The sequence below is a fragment of the Prinia subflava genome, chromosome 19 (genome assembly GCF_021018805.1).
Source record: "Prinia subflava isolate CZ2003 ecotype Zambia chromosome 19, Cam_Psub_1.2, whole genome shotgun sequence".
NCBI classification, from domain to species: Eukaryota; Metazoa; Chordata; class Aves; order Passeriformes; family Cisticolidae; genus Prinia; species Prinia subflava.
The window spans coordinates 9,449,581-9,474,019 of record NC_086265.1 but is presented as its reverse complement, the minus strand read 5'-3'; the positions used below and the strand labels follow the sequence as shown (position 1 = coordinate 9,474,019).

The following is a 24,439-nucleotide window of genomic DNA, read 5'->3' as shown; positions in this document are numbered from 1 at the left end:
CCTTCCAGGCCCCAGGGGACTGAGGAAGGCGGGATCCAAGCCCTGGTGGCTGCTGCAGGGTGCCCAAGGCTCATTTCTGCTTCCCCAAGGCTCATTTTTGGGCACTCCCATCTTGCAAGCAGAGCACCCTGGGACAAGCAGAGGTGTCAGCACTGCAGGGGCACTCAGTGATTCCCCTGCCCTGCCTGCTCCTTCTGCCACCCCACCACAGCAGCAGCTCTGTCCTGGCTCAGATGTCTTCTCCCAAACATCATCCACCACCTGCAGCCCCTGTGCTACCCCCAGCAGCCCCCCATCCCCAGGGAGATGCTCCCAGCGGCTTCTGCAGCTGTCCCCAAGCCCTTGGGCCATCCCCCCATGCAGGGAGACAGCATGGGGACAAAATTCAAGCAGCTAAGAAGCAGCTGCAATTGGTTTTGAGCCATTCCTAGCACAACATCGAAGGCTTTAAAGGCAAAACCCAGCAGTGCTGGCAGCCCTGGATATTCTGTTTGCATGGAATGCTCTAATTAACTCTGCCCAGCACTTGCTTAACAAAGTCACATGTTTTGCCTCAATTTTTTTTTTCCTCCTCCTGTGTCTTTCACCAGCAGAGATTTTCCACATCTTCAACAGGGGAAGGAGAAATTGTCTCCAGTCATGTAGGCTCCATTACTGGGAGAAAGGTGTGAACAGCAAGCATGTCTGGCAGATGGATTCATTATCCCACCATGTCCTTTATAATGGGAAATGAAAAGCCCATTCTGGTAACTACACTTTATTATAATAGGTCAGAAGAAGTGAAAGGCATCATCTTATAAAATTAACTTCATAAAGACTGCCTTCAAAAAAAAATCTCTTTGTCAGTTTATCCACTGCATCTCCCTGCAGAGATTTTTTTTCTTCTCCCAGAAGGGGCTGACTCCCAAGTCTTGTCCCACTTCACTTTTCCCCTCCATCAGAAGGAACAGTTCTTTTTCCCCCTAATCAGGCCCAGACACTTGCTTTGCCAGATGCAATAAATGCCATGTCTTTGTCAAGACAGAGAAAATAGTCAGCAAAGGAGTTAAAATGAAAAGAGACACCCACCCCCAAAGGTCTTTGCAAGAAGCAGTGTTACTTTCTCTGTAGGAAAGTCGGAATATGGAGATAAATACACATGATAACCTGTTCTTTGCTCTGCAATACCTTTGAATTGCTTTTCTGCTCGCTGCTTCTTTAGTCACACTCAAGTCCAGTCTCCCAACTGATGATAATTTTGTGATTTACCAGCTTTGTGCAACGTGTTTGACTGCAGTTCCTGCAGGTGCAGGCAAGGGATGGCCAGAGGGACCAGAGAATACCTTCCACACCAAGCCCTGATCTCCCTCTGAATTTTGTCTGCCACAGCTAATTGGCAGGGGAGGGCTGGAACTAACAACTGCAAACTCCAGAGGAATCAAAGGCAGAACCAAAATGAAAACTCCTCAGACATATTCTGCAAAGAAAAGAAGAAATAACTTCATCCCCCAAACACACAGCTCCAAGAACTGCATCCTTTGGTGGGATGAGCAGCAGCTCTGCCAAACTCTGAGCACATCCTGGACTGTGTCCACTCCCCAGGTTGCTTTGGATTGGGCAGGAATCTTTTAAGAAGTGTTTTTCTAAATTTTATCATTCCCTTTTTGAGGAAAATGAACCCCCCCATCTCCTCAAAACATTATCAACCACTTGCAAACCAGCCTGATTTTCAATCTTCATGGAGTTGGTGCAGCCAGAGGGGAGGAGGATGGAAGGGGAGGCTCTGAAACAAAGAGTTAATTGGACCTCCCAATGAAGGCTACATGGATCTCATGTGATAGATTCTTAAAGGAGCCCAATTTTCAGAAATTGCCAGGGCTCCAATCTGTGAAAATGTGGCCTTTCACAGATCTCCAATTCAGCTTGCCACGTCTAGAGTTCCTTTTGACAAAAAAAAAAAGTCTTGCCATAAAAGCCCCACAATTTGGTAGCAAAAATTAGCAGCCTTCATGGGATAGCAAATCCTTTGTCTCTCCTCCCCTCACTGTGGCTCTTTGCAAAGAACTAAGCACCATTTACCTTTTGTTATTTTTCCAGGTAGTAAAGAGAAGAGTAGGATCTAATCAAGAACAAAAATGAGTGAAAAAAACCACACACCCACAAAAGCTAAATCTTCACACCTCGCCCAAAGGCAGCCCCTATAATTGAACAGCATTTCTCCCTCTGAAGAAGATAACACCTACCTTAAAAAAAAAAAGATAAATAAATCCCTTGAGGGTGGAAGAGAGGCCAGAACCTCCAGGAGAATGTGGCAGGACATGCTCTGAACCAGTGTCACAGCCCAGCAAAGCCACTGGGGCTGGGCTGGGAGCAGGGCAGCACCTGAGGCTCGTGGAACTGCTAAAAGAGGATTATTCTGCAGGCAGAGGAGCTGAGCTGTTGATCAGAGCATTCCTGACTGCCCTCAAACACCCTAATTAAGCACCACCCTTCTCCAATCCGAGAAACAGAGCCTGGCATCCCCAAATTCCATCACGAAGGAGTTGGAGCACTGCAGGAGCACAGGCAATGGTGCAGGGCAAGGCTGAGCATTTCAGAGATGGAGTCACGAATAACAAGATCCAAAAGGGTAAAACCAGCCAGGGCAGGGATCCCTGAACTGCCAGTGCTGAGCAGGTACAGCACCCTGAAAAATCCACCCTTCAGAGCACCCAGCTCCCTTGTTTAGCTGTCCCAGGGTCATCAGCACCTTCTGTGGGGACATTTGAGAAGGGGGACTGAGGTCCTTGACAAAACTCAAAACATGGAAATATTTGTTTGGGGGGGAAAATAAATATACACACATATAATGCGTTATAGATTTTTTTTTTGAAGAATATAAGCAAAATTATGTATTTTTCTGGGGTAATACATACACATATATATTCTGTGTGGATGTAAACAGTATGTGTGTGTACATAAAATAAACACACACATATATAAATTAATATTTATTTCTAAATTAGTATTTATTTATTTTAAAATTAATATTTATTTAATTCCAAATTAATATTTGTTTGCTTTTAAATTAACATCTATTTATTTTTCTCCTGCTGCACAGCTGGAAGGCAGCTCTGGAGCAGGTGAAACAATAGGGAAGATGCTCATGCAGTAAAACCCGGGGCTGTCACCCAGTGTGGTGACGCCTGGCTGAGTGGCCTGGTGGTCCCCAGGCTGGCTGTCCCTTGCTGTCCCCAGGCTGGCTGTCCTGGGCAGGCTAAGAGTGCCCCCTGCAGCCCTGCCAGCCCTTCCACTGCCAAAGGACCGCCTGCCATTCCAAATAAATCCCTAACAAAAGACAAACTAAGCCAGGTTCCTAAATGCAGAGCCAGCCCAAAGCTCCAGAGCAGAGGCAGCTGCTTTAAAAGCCCAAAAAAACCAATCCAGGAGGGTGAGGTGTTGGGCAGGGCTCTGCTGTGCCCGGTTTTGGCTGCTCCAGAGGGAAGGAGGGATGGCAGGAGCGACAGGAATGTGTCCCCCCAAGCTGCTGGGTTTTGTTTTGAGGACAAACCCCCAGCTCTGACTACCCCAGGCAGATGAAAGGGATGCTCTGTCCCCAGCTGGAAGCTGCACGTTCCCTGCAGTATTAATCAGATGTTCCCCTGCCCCTCCTCTCCACAGCTCTGAGGTGCCAGACAAGACAGAGGGAAAAAAACCCACAGCAAAAGCCCCCCACAGGCTGTGTGCTTGTGATGTACAAACCCTCCCAGCACCTTGAACTTCACCTCAGTCCCGGATTTGCTGGCTCCAGCTTTACGAGGGTCACATCTGTAGCTCAGAGTGTTGGGATTTAAATTAGCAGAGCTCCACGTGCTGAGGAAACCCAGCATGGGGACTGGCAGCCCAGGGCTCCTGCCTGAATCCCTCAGGGTGGAATTGAAGCAAAAGCATCCGAGCTGCACAGCACAAGAAAAAGCTTCTGCTCTTCTAGAGGCATCTTGTTGTTGTGACCATCATCACACCCCCATCCAAAAACCAAGTCAAGCTTTGCCTTGAGTGAAATCCCTGGAATTCATCCCAAATGAGTGTAGCAACACTTTCAGAGAGAGCTTTCCCCACAGCCTGTGAGGGAGCAGCCTCCCAGCCACACAGGGACCAAATCTTCACAAAAACAAAGGAGCTGGAATTCCATGAACACAGGGAAACACAAACAAATCACTGCCAGGGGCTGTGCACTGCAGGGTCTGGGGGGGTTTTAAAGGTTAAGCAACACCTCCAATTTCCCCTTTGGAAAGAAATGCCCCAGCTGTGGTTAAAGCACACAACTTCTGCTAGGACAGGCCCACAGAGGCCAGCACAGCACCCTGGGGATGGGGGCTGGCAGAGAAATCCCTCCTGCAAACCACCAGCCTGGGACAGCGAGCAAAACATTCTTGGCCTGGGAGCAGTAAAGATGGTTTTCCTTTTACAAAGATTTGCTTATTTTTCAGGAGGGAACAAAGCTTACATCACAGCACAAAAGGCTGAGGACACACTGAACACAGAGGTGATCCCCAAATCGCTGTTTTCTCCCACCAAGACAACACAAAATTCACAATATTTGCAATCTGAAAAAGAAAGCTGCACCCCAGACCCAGCAAGGCACTTTCCTACCTGAAGAGTTCCCTGATTTCCCTGGCAGTGGCCTGGAAGGGGATGTTTCGCACCAGGATCTTGGAAGTTTTCTGTTTCTTGGCAGTCTGTTTCTTTCGGGCTGATTTCACAGCAGGCCTGGAAGCCAACAGGAAGGGCAGGTAAAGACCAGGGAGCAGCAGAGTCCCTTTGAGCTGTGCCTCCCTCGGGATTTGGAATGGGGAAAATTGAGGCACCAGCTCACATTGGCATCCTCAGCTGTGACAGTGGCAATGCCACACAGGACACCAAGAAGGATCAGATCCCAAACACCCCTAAATCCCACATCTGAAAATGAAATCTTGCTCCAGTTGAGGTCCTCATCTCACATTTGCCACTAACTTGTGTTTTGTCACCAAATCTTGCCCTTTAATTGTCAGGAGAATGCATTAATCAATATATTTTTACAAATTAACTTAATGTAAGCTAATTTTGATTCTTTTTCTTTCTGGTTTATAAAACAGCAAATGAAATTTTATAAAGGAGTATTAATTTTTTTTTACCTGTGGAATTGTACTGCATTTGGACATGGTCAGAATTTACCAAACACAAAAGGCAACAAAAAGCAAAGCACTTCCCATTGTGGCCTGGATACCTGCTGAAGGGCTTTTCAAAATCAAACTGGATAAAAATGGTCTGTGAAAGAACTGAAATACAAAGTGCAGACACAGGGAGCTGTCAGACTGCTTGTGGTCCCCAGGAACCAGATTTTCAAACAAATCTTGACATTTAACAGATATCACTTCCCCTGGGGTTTCCAGAGTGTCTGAAGGACAGAGTTTAGGTGCCAACATTTAAATACCTGGATTAATTTGCAACTTTGCAGTTAGAACATTCTGTGCTGAGTAAGGAATTAGGAAGAATCCCTAAAAACCAAGGCTAATTCCAATTCACCCACAAGTAACCATCTCCTCTGTGCCTTATTGCCCAGACAAAAGGAGGGAAATTCTAACTTTTTATCAAGCAAGAAACCTGGTTTTGTCTTGATTTGATCAGAATATTATTCTTAAGCTCCTGTTCTCTCAGATGAACAGGTAAAAGACTTCATTACCCAGAGAAGATTTCTCTCCAAAAACTTTTTAAACCCCTGGGAACTCTCAGTGCTGCCTGAACTGTCACCAAAGCAGGGGATTTTCCCTTGAGCAGGGAAGAAAATTCTGCCTGGTTCTCACTTTGGGCTCATTTTTGGGGCCTCACTTCTGCTCAAACCTCATTTTTTTTTGTCCTTTCAAGCCAATCTGACTGTGAGCACAGCAGAGCAAAGGCTGATGTGTTCAACAGCTGGAGCACTGCTGGTCACATCCCTCAGGATGCAGATGCTGGGGAAGAAGGGAGGAACCTCCCAAGGATTTCTGCAGCTGAAATTTAACTGAGGTGAGAGGTGAGCCTTACCTGACAGCTCTCTCTGAGAGCTTCACTTCCAGCTTATGGCCATCCACAGTGCAGCCCTGGGAGATTAAACAAAGAAAGAGCGGGAGAAAATGGATATAATTAATGGAAATAAATATATAAAAGAATTAGAAGTCAAAGCAGCACTAAATTAACATTAATCACTATTTGTTCTGTGAGGAGATAGCTGAGTCTGTGGCCCCTGCAAGGGGCACCTGACAGGAAAACTCATGAAAATTCAATCCTTGTACATTTTCTGGGGTTTCCACGTTGGATGAACACTAAGAAACACACTTTCCTACAATTCTGTCCTTTTACAAACCCTCTCCCCTCAAAAACCTGGCCAGTTTAGAGGCTTCTCCACCTGCTCAGTGCAACCCAGAGCAGTGCCATCCTCAGCTGCCCCTGGGGCTGCCAGGCTGACCCCAGGCTGGGGGCAGAGCCCCGGGCTGGCAGCTCGGGCTCACCTGGAGCTGGCGCAGCGCTCTCTGGGCACTCTCTGGCTTCCTGTACTCCACAAATCCAAAGCCCATGGAAAGCAAAGCCCCTGTGGGAGAGAAGGGCACTTGGTAAGAAAGCAGTGATGATGTAAGATATAAAAACAAACCAGGAGCAAGCACTGATTGCCAAACTAGGGGACAGAAGCTTAATATCCCATGAAAAGGGCTGGACTTGGATGCTCCTCATGAGCACCCCCAGCTGAGTTTTTGAGCAAGGCACTGCTCTGGACCAGCTGGTTTTGGTGCTGGTGTGAAAAGGAGATAACAGATGTTTTGCTTTGCACCATCTCAGTGCAACTTCCTCAAACAAAACACTGCACAACAGTCAGGGGAAGCGACCCCGTTGTGGAGACAGACATCCCATGAGCTGGAGAGGGCAGCTGCCACTTCCACTGCAAAGGGAGACATCTCTTCACCTCCCTGCACAGCAAAGGTTTGACCTGCAGTCACACCACGCCCCTGAGTGGTACCCGCCCCTATAGGAGCCGTAATTAAGGGATAATTAATAATGAGGGGAGATAACAACTCCCCATTTTCAACTTCAGCTCCTCAGTGGTGCCAGAGTGTAGAGATGGCCCCCAGTGCCAGAAGGGATCAGGTGCTACAAGACCAGCCCACACCTGGTGCTGCCTGCTCAGACCTACAGCCAGACCCACCAGCAGAACTGAAGAATTCTCTTTATTTCTTTGTCTCCCAGGGGATCTGAGTTTTCAAACATCCCATGACAGGGAAGCTCTGTCTGTGGAAATGCCACAAAGCTGTGCAGCTCCCAGAGAGAAGCCACAGCCCCTCCAGCCAGCGCTTGCCTTAATCCAACTCCTCAGGAAGTGAGAGCAGCCAAGAACAGGCACAGCCACTCCTCCCTGCAGCCTGGGGGGCTCAGGGCTGGCAGGGAGAAGGCAAAGCAGGCCCACTCAGCACAGCTCTCAGCCAGGCATCCTTGAGGATCTGGCCATTTCCAGGATAAAGCCGGCTTTAATCGTCACGGGGCACGGGCTCCTGTCAGCCTGCATCCCACTCTCCTCTGTGATCCTGAAGGAGTTTGGCTTCTCCCATCTCAGCATCTCAAGAGAAGGTCACATCTCCACAAATCCCACAATGGGGCTTAACCTTGTGCCCGAGCCCCGGGGGAAGGTTTGGCTGCTGCTGGCAGCCATTTCGACAGGAACACTTCTGCAAGCACTGAGGATTTTGCCAGCAGGAACACAAACGCTCAGCCAGATGAATGCTGAAGCAATGCCACACCTGAGCCCTCAGCAACCAGCCAAGGAGAGGAATTGAACAGCAACATCTAGAGTACCTGCTTTGTCTTTCTTCTTGGATATTGTGCAGCTCTTCAGGGCTCCCACTTTGGAAAACGTCTGCAAGGAATTTGGACACGTGATTCGGTTCCCTTTGACACAGGCTTGCAACTCAACTGCCAGCGTGGCCCTCTTGCACACAGCCCTCCTCCCCCAGCACACACCTGCCAGGCACTGCAGCTGAGCCCTTCCTCATCAGATTACTTCTGTACAAACACACACACACACAGAGAGCTTTAAAGACAGCAAGACACGGTTCCCAGAAATCCTCCACCACCCCTCAGGAAGTGCAGAGATCTGGGCTGGCTCTGGAGGAACACTCTGGATTACCAGGTACCCTCAGCCAGGTAGAGGCCTCAAGGGTGGGTGGTGCCTTGATGGCCCTAGAACACAGCTCTTCCCAAAAATGGGGGGCTAGAGGGTAGCAAACAGTTGATTTGACTCCCTTGTAAAGCCAGAAAAAAAGAGGGGACAAGTCCCAGCCCTCCTCTGGACATTTATCTGTCCACAGCTAGACCAGAGTCTCTACACAGCCCCACAGGTCCAGAATTCTTGGGCCATGGAATGTGGCACTTTACATGGCTACAGGAAGTGCCAGAGATGGGGAATTCCAGCTGCTTTTCCTTATTTTGGTATTAACAGCCCACACAACTTCAGGAATGCCATGCTCTCTCCCACGTGCTTTGTTGAGGTGGAGCAGCACAACAATGTCAGCAGAAGCTGAGTGGAAAAGCACGTTCAGGAATCAGCATTTATTCATTCACTGCCTCTCACACATGAAGAAGTGGCAGAGCTGCAGCAGTGCCTGTCCCAAGGAGGAGCATCACAGAAAACGTGGGAAATCAGGAATGTTAGATTTCCTGCTGCCTCCACCTGTCTCTAGGTGGAATTAAACCCCACCAAAACGGTTTCAGATGCATTTGTCTTCACTGACACCTGGAGTGATGTTCCCAGCCCCAGTAGAACCCAGTGCTCTCTCACTTCCCACTAGGTCACACTGACTGCAGCTGAAATCCTTTAAACCCTGTGTCCTCATTGCTCACCTCTTTCAGTGTGTCTTCTGTGGTGGCAAAGTTCAGGTTTTTGATGAACAAGGTACACCCAGGAATATTTTCTTCCTCCTCCTCCTCTTCCTCCTCCTCTTCTTCCTGTGCTGCTGCTTCCTCTGAGTCTTTTACAGCTTCACCTGAAACAAGAAGAACAAACTCAACTTTTTAAGTTTATTGGCATTTTATAATTTATAATTAAGTTTATTTACGTTAATTTGGCAACAAAGCCAAATTTTGGGGGATTTGCCCACTCAGATTGTGGGGGAGCCCCTGGGAGGGGGAGAAAGGTGGTGTATTTAGGGAAGATCACACAGGGGGAAGTCACCCAGACAAAACATATCCTGGGGCTTGACACAACAGCAGAGAAACACAGAGACCCCCAGAAGTCAGCCAGAGTCCTTACCTGGTGCCAGCCCTGCTTCATCCTCCTTTCCTGGAGCCCCAGCTTTTTTTTTCTGAGGGGCTGGGCTGAGGAAAACCCCCATTGGAGCCCACTCCAGATACAGGGGCACAGAATGAAACTGTGAAGAGAAGACAGCAGAGAACTGAGGAGTGAAGGGCAAGGCCTGAAGGAAAAACTCTGCTCTCAGCTTCATTTTCACCTCACTCAACAACAAAACAGCAGTGGAAAAGCTGGGTAACCTTTCCAAAAGGCTAAACTCTGTCACAAAAAGATCCAGCCTTACAGGAGCACAGCAGAAAACTCTCAGTCACAAAAGGATCCAGCCTTACAGAGCCACAGCCTAAACTCTCTGTCACAGAAGGATCCAGCCTTACAGGAGCACAGCATAAACTGTGTATCACAAAAAGATCCAGCCTTACAGGAGCACAGCATAAACTGTCTGTCACAAAAGGATCCAGCCTTACAGGGCCACAGCCTGCCATGGGTCACTCCTGGATTGTGAAAGGGAAAAGAAACCCTCCATCCATGTCACAGCCCCCTTCTCCAGCATGCTCTGCAGGCTGAGCCCTGCCCTGCTGTACCTAAATGCCAAGGACAGGCTGGAACATCAGTGGCTCTGGGCTCTCACCCCTCCCACGCTCCCTGAGCCCCTCAGGCTCAGAGCGAGCCCTTTGCAGCTTCCCAGCTCCCCGGGCAGTGCCCCCACCTTGGAGTAGGCCAGCCTGGTGAAGGCCTGCTTGGCCTCTGAGGGCTCCAGGAACTCCACGATGGCCGTGATGCCTCCCTCAGGCAGCAGCACCCGGCCCAGGCCGCCGTGTCTGCCGAAGAGCTCCTCCAGCTCGGCGGCGCTGGTGCCGGCCGGCAGGTTCTTCACCAGGATCACCGTCCTGCTCCTCTCGCCCGCAGCCTGGCACAGCCAGCAGGGAGAGAAAGAACAGGGCATGTGAGAGAGCAATTCAGCAAGTTTCTGACTGGAGGGTTCAGATCTGGCCGTGCTCTCCCTCCCTCTGTGCCGCTCCTTTCCCAGATCCCAAAGGGCCAAGAGTGATTTAGGAAACACTGCCTGGAAAATCCACATCCCACTACAAACACATCCCATGGATGGAGGTTCCAGCTGCAGATCCACAGGGCTCCTTCCCTGCCTACAGCCAGCTGCCCACCATCCTAAAGCCTCATATTATGGATTTCAGCCATCCCAAGGGCAGCTGCATTTTCAAATGGATACATTTCCTAATTCATCAGGGAGGGTTCAATCCTGCAGGATGCTGAGGATTCAATTACCAATTTCCAAGAGGGCTGAGAACTCCAGGACTAGAAGAGGTGGATGCCCATTGGTGAGCCCCTCACCTGGCTGAAGGAATCCAGGCTGACTCCGTTTTCCACAAGGAACCGGCGGATTTCCTGCACCAGCTCCGTTTCTCCCAGAGCCACTCTCACTGCCACGCTGTCTTTGCTCTCCTGCAGGCAAGAATTCAGTCACCTGCTGCTCCTGCTGCTCCCAGAAGCAAAGGGAATGTGGCAGGCAGCTTGAGGGTAAAATGATCCAGCTCCTCTGTAGCCGCTGGAAATTGTGTTGTTGGAATTCAAACTCATCCCAAAGTAAAATGAAATTTCCAGGAAGGATCTGAGCCTTAGAGTTTAAATTCCCACCAACTTCTAGTTATGTAGAAATGCAAAATTCAGCCACAGAAAAGCAGAGAGGGAAGGAAGGCTGGGGACCAAGGGATCCACAGGCTCAGGAGAGCACCACAGGCCTCAGCCTATGTGGCACCCATGGATGCACTGAGGCTTTTCCTGTACAGGACCAGGAAGGGCACAAAGAAACAGGCAGGAAAGGGATGTCCCACCCCAGCTGATCCATCCCAACCCAACTCACAGCATCCAGCACTTGGCTCTTGGAAGCATTGTACTTCTGGGCCATGGCATCAGCCACAGCGCTCGTCCCCACAAACAGCGTGTTCCAGTTGTGGGAGCTGGCAAGAGAAAACACAGCCAGGGTCAGCCATGGGGCCCTCTGGTCAACAGGCCTGGGAAAGAGCAGCTCTGAGCACCACCATGAGGGTGAGGAGAGAGGGAAAGAAGGGTGGAAGATCCCTAGAGAAGGGGCAGGATGAGGGAGATGTGACTGGAGAGCGAACAGAGAGCAGTGCAGGCAGCAGAGCTCTGCTTGCCCAGCCCTGACTGCTCACAGCTCTGCAGCTGAGGTTCAGGTACTGGCTCAGAGGAACACACCTTTCCAACTGGTTTCCTAAACCCACAAACCCCACGCAAGCAAGGCTGCACCCTTTTCCCTTCAGGACAGAAAGTAGCAGCCACCTCTTTCAAACAGATTTGTCACACAGCAAGAAAAAGCTTCTACAAGCTTTGGGATTACAGGTGGCCAAGCAGAGGAGAAAGGCCCAGCTGCCCTGAAACCACACCCCTCTAAGAATTACAGAATCAGACTAACTCTTATGAGAGAAGTAACTCATACCAAAGCCATTCAAACCCCTGTTGCTCTCAATTTCTGCTGCTGCTACTTGGGCAGAGTCAGGTAGGTAAGAAAGAGCTGCACACCAAATGCTTCAGCAGCTTTGGGAATCTCTACAGCCCCTGTGAAGTTCCCACATGCATTCCTGCCCCTTCCTGGGAACCTGGCAGCTTGTGCTGTACCTGGCACTGCTGGCTTTGTCCTTGGCCTCTTTGCGCTTCTTGTAGGAGGAAGACTCTTCTGCATCTCCCTCTTCCATTTTTTCCTTTCTGATCGTGGAGGGTAAGAGATGCATCATCCTGCCCTGCAAGACAGGGAGAAGAGGTCCAGCAGCTCTGGAATAATCCAGACATCCACATGGAGGAAATTTCCTGGCACCTTTCCTAGTCAGACAGCCTTGGTGGAAGGAGGGAAATTTCCTTCTCAAAGGAGCCACAACTGCAAGTCAAAGTGGCCACACAGTGTGAGACAGACTCAGAGCTGCTTCCCCACCTCTGCCAGGGTTTTGGTGTCTGCAAAGCCATTCAAACCAAGCTACTCTACCCCAAGAACCTGCAGGAGAGCCTCAGCCTTTTTAACAAAGCCCAGGAGCAAACTCTCGGCCACATTCCCAACAACCATTCCCACCAGCTGCAGTCCAAAGCACAGGAGAAGCATCCAGCTGTACCTGGAACACCTGCCCGTCCAGCTCTGCCAGGGCCTTCACAGCGTGCTCAGGGATCATGTAGGTGATGAAAGCAAATCCTTTGGGTTTCTTGCTGAGTGTGTCTATGGGGTAGTGGATCTCCGAGACGGGGCCTGCAGGAGGCAAGGCTGGGTGGTCACAGGTGTCCCTGCACAGCTCTGAGCTGGCACCTCCCAGACACGACCAGGGGTGAGGGGAGCAGCTCTGGGTGTGTGCTGAGCCACCAGGCTGGGCCAGGAGCTGCACAGGGACAAGGCAGGCCCAGCACAAGCACCCCAGTCCAGGTGTGGCAGCTCATGGGCTCTGACTGTTGACCAGAACGCAAAAACAACACAGAGGCAGAGGTCTGCAGTGAAAAGCTGCTCCCCAGAAAAGGGACCAGCCTGTTTATTTCTTTTCATTTTATAATTTTGTGGGTCTAGTTGTGGATTGGCTTCTGGGTTTACTACCCCTTCACCCCACTGGTCTGACCAGCTGTCAACCAACATTATTTTCAGGCTAGAAATAAGTAAGCAAAGGACAGTGAACAAAAACAAGAAGGGTTGTTAATGTTCCAAAGTGTGAGAAAGTGAAAAACTGACCCTTAATACTGTACAGTAACTAAAGAACTGACTCCATCTTATAAGCAAGTAGAAGGCTTTAAAAAATCTCAGAAAAACTAGGGCAACACTGACAGGTGAAAACACAGACCAAGCAAGCTCTGAGCGGCTGCCTTCAGCTTCAGTCAGGGATCAAGACTTCCACAACCTCACCCTCTCTGCCCCAGGATGCCAAGATAACCTTAAATGTGTTGAATCTGGGGGTAGAAGAGGGAAGCCTCAAACTCACACCCCAAGTTTGGAATGCCAAGTGGATTCAAGGATTCACCTCTAACCTGCAGGAAGCCTCCTGCCAAACAGGCTCACATTATCACACCAGAAAACAAAGATGATGGAGCCGGGCCGTGTCCAAGAGATGTGGGACATGGAGCTTTGTGCATTCCCACCCAGCAGGAAAACCTCTGGACAAAGGAAAGACCCTGCCCTGCAAGCTCCAGTCCCGTGGCAAACACTCACCATACTTGGAAAAGATCTTCTCCAAGTCCTCCTCGGTGCTGGTGAAAGGCAGATTCCTGACAAAGAGTCTCCCTGATTCCGACAAGTCCTCCTCCTCCTCATCGTCCCTCAGCCTCCTCTGCCAGGGCTGGTGGTCAGGTTTGGCTGGGACAGTTTCTTTTGTGGTGTTCGTGCAGCGGGAAACCTCCACACAGCGCCCGCCTGCTCCCAGAGAACACAGAGGGACACTGGACACCTCCCGGGGCACCAGCACACAGCACCCGCGTGCCAGGGACGCCCTGAGAGGCTGCCCAGAACAGGCTTGTCAGTGTTAAAGGAATGAAGGAGGGGGGTATTAAAAAGGGCTTCAAAGGAGGCACCTCGGGCAGTACAAGATGGACTCTGGGTCACAAGTTTTGACACTTATTTTTATAAGTTTTGGTCCATTTGCATATTGGGGTTAATTGTCCAATTGCAGCTTCATATTATGAAGTCCCACCCTCACAGACTGCTCTCCTCAATTTGCTGCTGTTTATACTTTTTGGGCCTGAAGCTGCAACAGTGTCCTTGAGCTGGAAAAGGATTGTTTTGTCTGAGTAAACTGTGATGAGAACTTGGTAGCACGTTATATGAAGTTCAGAGTCCATACTAATGCAGTACAGAAAGTGGAAAATACAAAAGCTGAAACATCACAAAGAGCCCAGGGTTAGGGACAACTGCAGCCCCACAGGCTCTGAGCAGGACTCAGAAATAAGGGGAGGTGGAGGCTGTAAGAGTCAATCTTCATAAAAATCAGGGTATCAACAGCAGCCCCCTTTCCCTTCAGAGAGCCCCAGCCTAGTCCAAGCAGCCATTCTGCAAACAGAATTTCAGAAGTCACTCCAAGGGTTAAGCCCAGGGCTCCAACCCAGCCTTGCAGCACTGTCTGTACAAAGCTGTGTTATTTTTATCCCAACAAGAACACGGCAAAACCACGAGGGCCCCAAACCCCACCCCTGCCAGGGCACCTGATTTATCCCCAGGAACAAGCTCCCCATCTGCCTGGGACAAACTCCAATCACAGGAGCTACTTGTGCAGGGAACACTCGAGCAGCTGAGCTCCCAGGGCCGGAACGAGCAGGAACAAACAGCCCTTACCCAGGAATTCTTTCTTCCTCTTCAAGGCCCTCTGCATCTCTGCTTCAGTCTTCAAGTCAACAAAGATGTAACCTTGGAGGGGAAGGTTCAGCTGAGCATCATGTGGGGAACACACAGAGCCACTAATTGGGTAATTAAGGGTGAATTGGGCTTGCTTTAATAGAGATTCCTACAGACAGAGCATTCAGCTCCCATGAAAAGTTTCAATCCAGCCAGGAAATGGCCATGTCAGACTGGAAGGCTGCCTTGTCAAAGCTTATTCTCTGTACACAAATAAAAAAAAAACTTGACTTAGCAGCTGAAGGCTTTCACAGGTGCCTCTAAGAGCAAATAAAAGGTGCATCCTTGTTGGACTGTTAAAGGAAAAGAGCACACAGCAAAGCTCCAGGGACCTGCTCACACAAATCAGCACTGGGCTGCTGCAGCTATCCCAGAGGAAAAGGCTTTTCCCTGGCACGGTTTAGGGGTTTAGAATAAAGTTCTGGATGCAGCTCAATAAAAAAAAGGCTCCTGCAGCTACTCCTAAGGGAGCACAGCCAACCTTACTCTGCCCAGGGCGTCCTGTGGACAGCAAGTAGGGCAGGAGAGCTGCAAAGTCACAGAAAGGTCTGGAAGAATCAGGCCATGAGCCAGGGATTTGGAACTGCAGACTAAAAGAGCAGAAGGGTGACCAAGAGCTCCCCTAAATCACAGATCTCACCCCACTTCCACACACAGCTCTTACCTGAATTCTTCCCCTGGGCCTTTTTTCCCATCCGGATTGCCACTGGCTTCAGAGGGAAGAAAAAATCCCGAATTTTTTGCTGTGGGAGGAATTAGAATTGTTTGAACAACCTCTCAAATACAGGAAGCATCAAGCTGCAGGTTTTTTTATGCATAAAACACCCAGCTCACAAAACAGATCTCTGTGCAAAGACAGTCCAGAAATTCCCCTGCTCACCCACACAACCCTCAAAAGAGTGAAAAGTTTCTGCAAACACCTTGCAGAGGTGCCCTGAGCCTCCCTCCCCAGCTGGGAAAGCAAACTTGCCTCGGTGATGTTCGAGGGGGCCCCACGAAGCCTCACTGTGAACGGAGTGCTGCCTTCCCCTGAGCTGCCCTGGCTCTGCACAGAGAGGGGGAGAAAAGGGAGAAAAAGCTGAATGAAAGAACAAAAATCACAGCACAACCAGCTGGGCTTGGCCAGCAAACAGGAGGCTGAAGAGAGGGAGGGAATTTCAGGAGATTCCCACAGCTGCTGCAGCAGCCTGGGGCAGGAGGTGCCAGCTGAAGGTGCACTGCCATGGAAAACTGAGTTCTGCTGCTTCCAGGACAGCATTTCCTGGAAAAAAGCCTCTGAGAAGGGCACTAGCAGCACTCATGTGGAAGTCCCATCTTTGGGAATTTAGTCAGCCCTGAGGACATTCAGCAAAATTTGTAAATGGGTCACACCAAGAATGCCAAGAAAGCTGGGCCCTGCAGCCTTCCCAGGCTGTCAGCTCATCCCTGCAGGGCCTGACAGACACCTGCCATCCACAAAGCTGCTGCTTCAAAGAGGACAGAAAACGACTTCAGCTGTACCTCCAGCGTGGATCCTTTTTTCTTCTTCCCCGCTGGTGTTTTTGGCTCTGCTGGTTGGGCTTTTGGCTTCCCCCTTTTCTCTGGGTGGGTTTCTGCAATGCCTGAGTCCTCCTCAGTCTCACTTTCCTCCTCCTCCTCCTCCTCACTCTCTGTTTCTTCCTCCGTACTGGATGAGGAGGAAGAATCCTTCACCACTTTGGATTTCAGGTAATCCATATCTGAGAGGTCTTTGCTGGTGGCTGCCTTCTTCCCTTCTTTCTTTCCTGGCAGACAGGAGAGAGCAGAAAAGTTTTTTTCCACACAGATGCTGCTGCTCTTCCCCCAGGCCAGGAAAAAGCTGAGAACTGACACAATCATGACCAACACCTCCTTATCCTCTACCTCTTCCATGGGAAAGGCTTGAGAACAGCAGAGCAATTTCATCTCGGCACTTCCAGACTGACAGCCTGGATTTCAAAGTAACAGTTCATGTATAAAACACGTTAGGAAGGGGTCTGAGGTACTCCAGGATGAGGTATTTTGTCACAATTTTAACTAAAAACTCCCAGCAGGCCTCAGAGAAGGGTTTCAAGGTTTAGTTTTACAGAGAAAAGGACACAACCACACCTGCATTTGAGTTACCCGAGGAGACATGGGGAGCAGCAGGGAAAACACCACTCACTCCACCAGAACAGCCAAAGGAAACCCCATGGAGGGAGGGAGAAAAGCTCCAAAGCCACACCCATCCCTGCTGCAGGGACACTGGTTCTCAAATACACACACCAGGCTGCAGCACAGCCTTGTGAGCCTTCAGAGTGAACCCCCCACTCCAGATGTCCTCTGGGGAGCCAGGACACTGCACCCTGTCCCTTCCCACCAGCCCTGGCAGGCCCAGCTTCCAGGAACGTGCATCAAAGGCAGGCCAGACACGCTCAGACACCCCCAGGCTCCTGAACAACAGAAACCACAGCCAGCCCTGGGAACCCTGGAGATGGAAGGGGCTGCAGGCAGGAGAGCACCTCAAGGAGAGCTGCAGATCTTTGCCCTGTTACTCCTCCCTAATGCCACAGGGAAAGCACAAATGCCACCCCCAAGTATCAGACACTGCATTTGCCACGTTTTCCCGAATCTGGGGAAGCAGCCAGACATTCCCAGCACACAGAAAGGTGACACCCCTCCCTGCTGGTGACACTGAGTGCAGTCCTGCCACTCCCTGTGACTGAGACAAGCACAGGCTGGCAGCTCCCTGGGGTACCTTTAGTCTCCTCCTCATCTCCCGAGGGCTCATCCCCAGCCTCGCTCAGCTCCTCAGACTCGTCTGAGTCAAAGTTCAGGTAATCAGCTGCTGCTGCTGCTGCTGCTTTTCCCTTCTGAGGCTCCTCTGCCAAAGTGTCGTTAGCCCAAGTGGCCACCTGGGACCGCTTCTGGTGAACCACCAAGAACTCCTGGAATGTTTTGTCTTCCTCCAGCTGTGGAAAAAAAAAATAGACAAGCTGTGAAAAGAGACTCATAGTGAATCTGAAATCAAAGATATCACCTCATTTCCAGCTGTGTAAAACCAAAAATCCCTTAAGGGGAGCTCAGTTTACACTGACAAGGTGATTAAAATCTTCTCAAGGTGTTCATTCCTATTCTTTTTTTATAATTGTGTTTAGAAAGTACTTTAAAGAGGGAAACAAAACAACAAAAAGAGAAAAAGCTAGACAAGTTAAATGTGGCAAAACTCACAGATGGTTAAACCCCAGAGCTGCTGAAACAGAGCTGACCTGGGTGCAGAGTGTGCTCACAGGAGTGACCATTAAAAAGCTGGACCCCCGTGTTGGGGTTGTTAAAATGATTTTTTTACAATAGAACTGGGCTGTCCCAGCCTGAATTAACAGCGTGGGAGGTAGAACAGAAGGAACTATTCAGCAGCAAGAATGCAGGGACAGCATCCAACCCCAACTCACCTCCTTTAAGTTATCCACTGGATCTTTCTTCTTTTTCTGCTTGGGGAAAAAAACAAACCCGAAGGGTTTATTAGAAGCACAGGCAATTCCAGGTAACCCAACAGCACAGGGAGCAGAGACCCTGGGGCAGGACACACCAGCACCTGGTGTCCCAGCTGCTGTCCCCTTCCCGCAGCCCAGGCCACCCTCCTCTGGCTCTGACACACAGCAGGAACCAGGCAAGACTCACTTTCTTTGTGCCTGCAGGAGCTGCAGTGGCCGAGGGCTCCTTGGTCTGCTTTTCTGAGGGAGGGGCCTTCTGAGAGTGCTTGCTCCAGGCTTTGGGTTTTGTAGGGTCACCAAAAGACTTGCACAGCTCCACCTGGAACGAGACAGGTCCTTGATTCAACACACTCAACCTTCACTCAGGAATTCCTGCAGCCCTGCTGGCAGGCAGGGCGTGTGCAGGAACAGCTTTTGCAGATGATTATTCCAAAAGCACAGAGCTCCACCTTCAATCCCTGTGGGAATGTCAGGAGTGGACTGTCCTTGTAGGATTAGGGATGGCAGAAATGGACATGGACTCTCCATTCCCAGAAGGAGAATTTATTTTACATTGCCCTTTATAGAGACAATTCAGAGCAAGAGAAATGGTTGGACACTCAGAAAAACACCCCTTGGCCGTTTTTCCCAAGTAAACAACAAGTTAGAAAAACACCCCCTGCTAATGGTTTTTCACCTTCCCAGGATTGTTTTTGATTCCCCCTTACACGTTCCCAGGCCAGTGTGAGAAAGCTGTGTGATTTTATTTCACACACTCAGACTCTGCTGTTGCTACCTGACTCCTCTCTCTGATCAGGTTTTCAGCACTCACAGAGGACAGGCACAGGATCCCAGGATGGCTGGGACTGCAAGGGGCCTTAAAGAGCCACCCCTGCCATGGCAGGGACACCTCCCACTGTCCCAGGGTGCTCCCAACCCCATCCAGCCTGGCCTTGGGCACTGCCAGGGATCCAGGGGCAGCCACAGCTGCTCTGGGCACCCTGTGCCAGGGCCTGCCCATGCTCCCAGGGAAGAATCCCCTCCTCAGGAATCTCAGGGAGGTGTTTTCAGAGCTCACCGTGACCCTGGCAGTGTCTATGAAGCTTTTGTTGAAGTGCTTCAGGGCTGCTTGAGCCTCCTCCTCGGACCTGTAGCCGATGAAGCCGAATTTCCGGAACCTTCCATCCTTGGTGTACTTCAGGCAGCAGTCGGTGAGGGTGCCAAAGGCAGCAAAGAGCGTCCTGAAGCGCTCCTCCTTCATCTGGGACAGGAGGGGGCGGCAGGGAGAGAAATCAGCCACACAGAGGCTCTGAGGGCCACCCAACCCGACATGTTCTGTCTCAAAGGGCTTCTGAAGGCCGCAGGAAGCACATCGTGAGCCAAACCCCACTTCAGGCTCCAAACCCGCTCATCTCCCGCAGGAATCCGCACACGGGGATGGGGAACAGGCGGGATCCTGCCGGGCACAGCCGCACTGAGAGCACCGGCACCAACTCCCGGACAACGAGGGGAGCGCAGGAACCACAACAGGAGCCGCTGGGCGGCTGCCACCTGCCCAGCCCGTGCCCCTCATGACGCTTCCTGCACCCTCCTCGCTCCTCCAGGAGCTCTCCCACCGTCCTGCCCTCGAACTGTCCCCGTGTTCCCCACCCCAGCACTCAACACGACCCCTCACAGCCCCTTTCCCCTCGCCACTCCTCCTCCAAAACCTCACCCTCCCACCGCTCCAAATCTTCTCTCCCGGGGGCTGTCCCCGCTCTCCCCCGTCCCCAGCACACGCTGCTCCTCTCCCTGCCCGGCATCCTGCTTCCCCCGCAGCGTCCCCTCAGACCCATCCTAGGCCCGGCACGGCCCCTGCACCCCCGCCTCACCCCATTGGGGAGATTCTTCACGATAAGTCGCGACATGGCAGCGACAGACGCCGAGGAGAGAGCGCTCAGCGCCGCGCACGCCGCACCATGGGCGCCGCCATTTTCCCCGGGTCACGTGGCGCGTGGGCGGTACCGCGCATGCGCCGGGCGGGACCCGGATGTTGGTCCTTAGCAACGGGCCCTTAGCAACGGGGCCTGCAGGGGCCGGGGCCGCGGGAGCGCCGCGGGGAACGGGGCAGGAGCGGGGCAGGAGCGGGGCAGGGAGCGGGGCAGGGAGCGGCGGGGGCGGGAGAGGAGCGGGCAGGGCGAGCACGGCGTGATCACCCCCGGGTTTCCCCGCAGAGCGCGGCTGCAGCTCCCCGGCCCGGCCGCGCTGCTCGGCGGGGCCGCAGGAGGGAGCTCCTCGCCCGCCGCTCCCGGCCCCGGGCGGCCGCTGAGCCGGAGTCTCTCCAGAGATGCTGAGGGGATGGCGCTGAGTGCCTCGGTGTCACGCCTAAAAGTCATGCGGGAGCGAGGAGAGAAGGGGGACAGAGGGTTTGGCCCAGGGAAGCTCTGGATCCCTGGGTGTGTTCAAGGTGTTCAGGTTGGACAGGGCTTGGAGCCAGCTGGGATAATGTAAGGTGTCCCTGCCCGTGGCAGGGATGGAATGAGATGGGCTTAAAGGGCCCTTCAGATCCAAACCATTCTGTGATTCTATGAATAAAAGTGGCTTCCCTCCAATAATGGCTGAATAACCCCACAGCCAGAGGATGCTGTGTTGTGAGAGCTCCAAAGGGTAAAAAAGAGCAAAAGTCATGGAATAAAAAAATCCCTTCAGGGCTGCTAAACACTGCGGGTGCTTTCCTACCTGAGCATCCACCCACAGCCTCCTCATGAGGGGCTGTGACCCCGGGGAACAGCTGGAGCTGTGCCACGGGAAAATTGGGTTGGATATCAGGAAGAAGCTCTTCCCCCGGAGGGGACCAGGAGTTGGACTCTGATCCTTGTAGTCCCTTTAAATTCAGGATATTTTATGATCCACTGCTGGGAGCCGAGCAGAACCGTTGTTCTTCAAGCATCTGCTCCTGCTCACAACCCCTCAGCCCTGCTCTGCCTGTCTTACACAAGCCAGAAATCCGGTTTATTCCCAAAAAAAGATGCTCAGGACAGCTCTGAGTTTCAGCAGCAACCCTCACCCCTCTCCCCACAGTCTGGAGTTACCGCAGGGGTACCCTGGAGCAGTTCCAGCCCCCTCACACCATCTCCTGCTGCCCTTGGAGGCTGCTGAGCCCACCCCAAGGGCTGAAGGCAGCAGAGGGACAGGGCAGGAACCCCAGCCCAGCCACGTCCCGGTGTGCTGGGGGCACTGGGGTGCACCCCTGCTCTCGCTGGGGCGAGCACCAAGGGAAATGCCTTTTCCAGGGAGGCACAGCACAGCCCAGGGCCGGGGCAGGGCGGGCAGGAGAGAGCGGGATGCCCTGGGAATGCCACGGGTGCCCTGCTCAGAGGGAAGTGCACAGCACATCCTCCTCTCACCCTGGCCGGGGGCTCCTGGGGCAGCTGCTCCATTGTCCCCTCACGGGGGGCTCCGGGAGCTGTCACAGCACAGGGACCCAGCTCCTGCCCCCCTCGCCCTCTGCTCCTGCCTCACCCTTGGCCAGGCTGTCAGGGCTGTCACTTGGGATGAAGGCTGGCACTGACACTCACGTCGTCACTAACGCAGCCAGACCTTGTCCCTGTCACTGCTGTCCTCCCAGAGACACTTGTCCCCCTGTCTCCCTCCCGTGTCCTCCTCACCTGCTGCCTGCAGCCGCCGGCCGTGCCCACGCCGGGCAGGCAGCGCTGACCTTGCCCGTCCCTGCTGCTGACCGGAGCGATGGGGAGGGATGGGGACGGATGGGGAGGGATGGGGAGGGATGGGGACGGATGGGGATGGATCCTGCCTCTGGAGGTCTTCAGCTCCCACCACAGCTGCTCCTGGGGCTGCAGTTTGCCTCCTCATTGCCTCTTCTGCCATCAGGGGTGATTTGCCCAGGTGGGAGCTTGGCCCCAGTGCTCAGTTGCTCCGGGTGTGACCCCTAAAGGTGCCTGGGATCAGAAAGAGCCTCTCCTCCAGGGGAGTTTGGGGGGACAGGGCTTAACTGAGACCGGGACAGGGACCCAACTTGATTCCAGTGGCCATGTAGGAACGTGGGCTTGGCAAAGTCCATGGAAATGTTCGGCTCTGCTGGTCTGACTTCATCAAAAACAACTGATTTTGTCCCTCCCCAGATGCAAAGCTTCAGTACAGAAATGCAAGATTTACACACACTGACTTCAGATTTGATTTCCTTTGTGGGTTCTGCTCCTCGGGGTTGGTAAGATTTTTAGTTTGTAAATGTAAGACTGGGAATATGCTTTTTACTGGAAAAGTGGGGATTTTAAGGAGATGAAGGAGAGGAGAGGAGAGGAGAGGAGAGGAGAGGAGAGGAGAGGAGAGGAGAGGAGAGGAGAGGAGAGGAGAGGAGAGGAGAGGAGAGGAGAGGAGAGGAGAGGAGAGGAGAGGAGAGGAGAGGAGAGGAGAGGAGAGGAGAGGAGAGGAGAGGAGAGGAGAGGAGAGGAGAGGAGAGGAGAGGAGAGGAGAGGAGAGGAGAGGAGAGGAGAGGAGAGGAGAGGAGAGGAGAGGAGAGGAGAGGAGAGGAGAGGAGAGGAGAGGAGAGAAGAGAAGAGAAGAGAAGAGAAGAGAAGAGAAGAGAAGAGAAGAGAAGAGAAGAGAAGAGAAGAGAAGAGAAGAGAAGAGAAGAGCTGCTGCAGAGGCTGTGTGCCCCTGGGTGTGAGAAGGCCAGATGCAGAGGCTGCTGTGGTGTTTGGAGAGGTGCTTCTCTTGCTCTGTGGCCCTCGCAAAGGGGCACCGGGGGTTTCTCCTGAGTTCTGCAGGTGCCACTCGTGCCAGGCAGGAAGGCAGAGCTGTGCCCCCGAGGCAGAGCAGCCGCTGTGGGGTGCTGCCCTGCCCGGACAGCCCTGGCACTGCCAGCCCTGCCCAGAAGGACGAGCACAGCCCTGGGCTGCCCTTCATGCCTGTCGGATCGGGAGCGCCTCGGCCACCGCCGGACGCTTCTGGAGGTGAACAGGGAAGGGAAAAGATCCCTCTGAGCCGGGGTCACCTTGGCTGTGACAGGTTCCCCCATGCCAGGCAGCCTCTCTGTGCTCACAGGACGCTGCTGCACGGCTCTGGGGGCTGTGGGGGTTCTGAGTGCATGGGAGGTGCTCGGTTTCCTCGGCACCCAGAGCTTGAGTCCTTCTTCTTTTCGATGTGGGGAATGGGTGGAATTCAGCCTCGGGGTGTTACTGCAGAGGACTGTCAGCTGGCTGAGGACCTGCTACTGACTAAATTAACTAAGTTAACTAAATTAACTAACTACTAACTAAATTAACCCACAGATAGCAGCAAGGGACCCAGCAACACTCACGGCCTGCTTCAGTGGGTGGCATCATTTTAATAACAGCACTGAACCTCAGTTTTGCTGCTGGAGATGCTAAATTTTGGGAGGGGAGATGGTCAGAGCTTCCTTGTCCGAGCAAATTGTCCTGACAGTCCTGAAGGGGATAAAAGGCTGCTTTTAGTGATACAGCTGGTGCTTGGAAAGGCAGTGCCTGGAATGCTTGTCCCTTCTGTATGCTGCACAACGGGATGGAGCCAAGGGAGGAGGAGGAGGAGAAATTGCCCTTCTGAAGGGCTTCATCCCTGGGACTGTGCCCAGCCTGGCCTGCCAGGCCCTCTGCTAGAGGGACAGGACGCTGCTCCCTGTCCTTGCCTGGGGGTGTGACTGCTGCAGTGTCACTGTGGGCAGCACAATTTGGCTTCTGAGCACACCTGCCCTCACCTGAACCTGCAGCCCAGGGGACAGGCTGGCACTGTGTCCATGCTCCTGCTCTCTGCCCTCTTTCTACCTGCAGCTTTTTGTGGAGCTTGTGTCTTTTCAAAGCCTTCCAGCTAAACTGCAACGCTGAGTATCAGCAGATGGGGGAGAGGATGAGGAGGGGCAGGAGGGATTTTCCCCCTCACGTTGGGCACAAACAAGGGGCTCATGCCAACTTGACTTGCCATGGAGGAGGATTCACAAAGGGCTTGGAAATCCAGATAATCCAAGGGCTTTGCATTACAGCAGCTGGGGAGCAGAGGTTAAACCCTGTCCATGAGCAATAATTAATTCATCTGCCCGAAGAGTTAATGGGACCACACCTGCCCAGGAGAGGAGCCACCACCAGAGCAGGTGCCAGCCCTTCCTCCTGTCCTCTGGAGCAGTGGATGGTGGTGGCTGTGAGCTGAAGGAGATGATCCGTGGGGTCAAACCCCTCCTGGCATCACTCCACCCATCACAGCCCACGTCTCCCAGCAGAGCCTCCCATGGTTCTCCAGAGGGAACTCTGGCACTGAGCACACACAGACTGCCAAAACTGGGGTGGGATTGAGGGAAAGGTCGATCCAGGCTCTTTCCTGACC

The 24,439-nt window shown here is 52.3% G+C and overlaps 1 protein-coding gene across 4 annotated transcripts in view; it reads right to left on the bottom strand.

Annotated features, from left to right (window-relative positions):
- RBM19 (RNA binding motif protein 19) overlaps positions 1–20,097 on the bottom strand; it is a 53,190-nt gene extending 33,093 nt beyond the window's left edge. For 3 of the 4 annotated variants that reach the window (XM_063415946.1, XM_063415947.1, XM_063415948.1), the window contains exons 1-21: positions 19,978–20,097; positions 19,185–19,367; positions 18,315–18,446; positions 18,086–18,124; positions 17,392–17,605; positions 16,158–16,420; positions 15,628–15,702; positions 15,322–15,400; positions 14,598–14,669; positions 13,482–13,682; positions 12,409–12,539; positions 11,924–12,045; positions 11,148–11,244; positions 10,619–10,729; positions 9,978–10,178; positions 9,272–9,389; positions 8,863–9,005; positions 7,819–7,879; positions 6,486–6,565; positions 6,022–6,077; positions 4,612–4,728 (exon numbers count right to left, since the gene is read on the bottom strand). In XM_063415946.1, coding sequence (XP_063272016.1) covers positions 4,612–4,728; positions 6,022–6,077; positions 6,486–6,565; positions 7,819–7,879; positions 8,863–9,005; positions 9,272–9,389; positions 9,978–10,178; positions 10,619–10,729; positions 11,148–11,244; positions 11,924–12,045; positions 12,409–12,539; positions 13,482–13,682; positions 14,598–14,669; positions 15,322–15,400; positions 15,628–15,702; positions 16,158–16,420; positions 17,392–17,605; positions 18,086–18,124; positions 18,315–18,446; positions 19,185–19,367; positions 19,978–20,013 — 2,531 coding nt within the window. In that variant the 5' untranslated portion in view covers positions 20,014–20,097. The remainder of the gene's footprint in view (positions 1–4,611; positions 4,729–6,021; positions 6,078–6,485; positions 6,566–7,818; positions 7,880–8,862; positions 9,006–9,271; positions 9,390–9,977; positions 10,179–10,618; positions 10,730–11,147; positions 11,245–11,923; positions 12,046–12,408; positions 12,540–13,481; positions 13,683–14,597; positions 14,670–15,321; positions 15,401–15,627; positions 15,703–16,157; positions 16,421–17,391; positions 17,606–18,085; positions 18,125–18,314; positions 18,447–19,184; positions 19,368–19,977) is intronic. The other variant, XM_063415949.1, reaches the window with a different exon arrangement.
- Between the last annotated feature and the right edge of the window lie 4,342 nt (positions 20,098–24,439).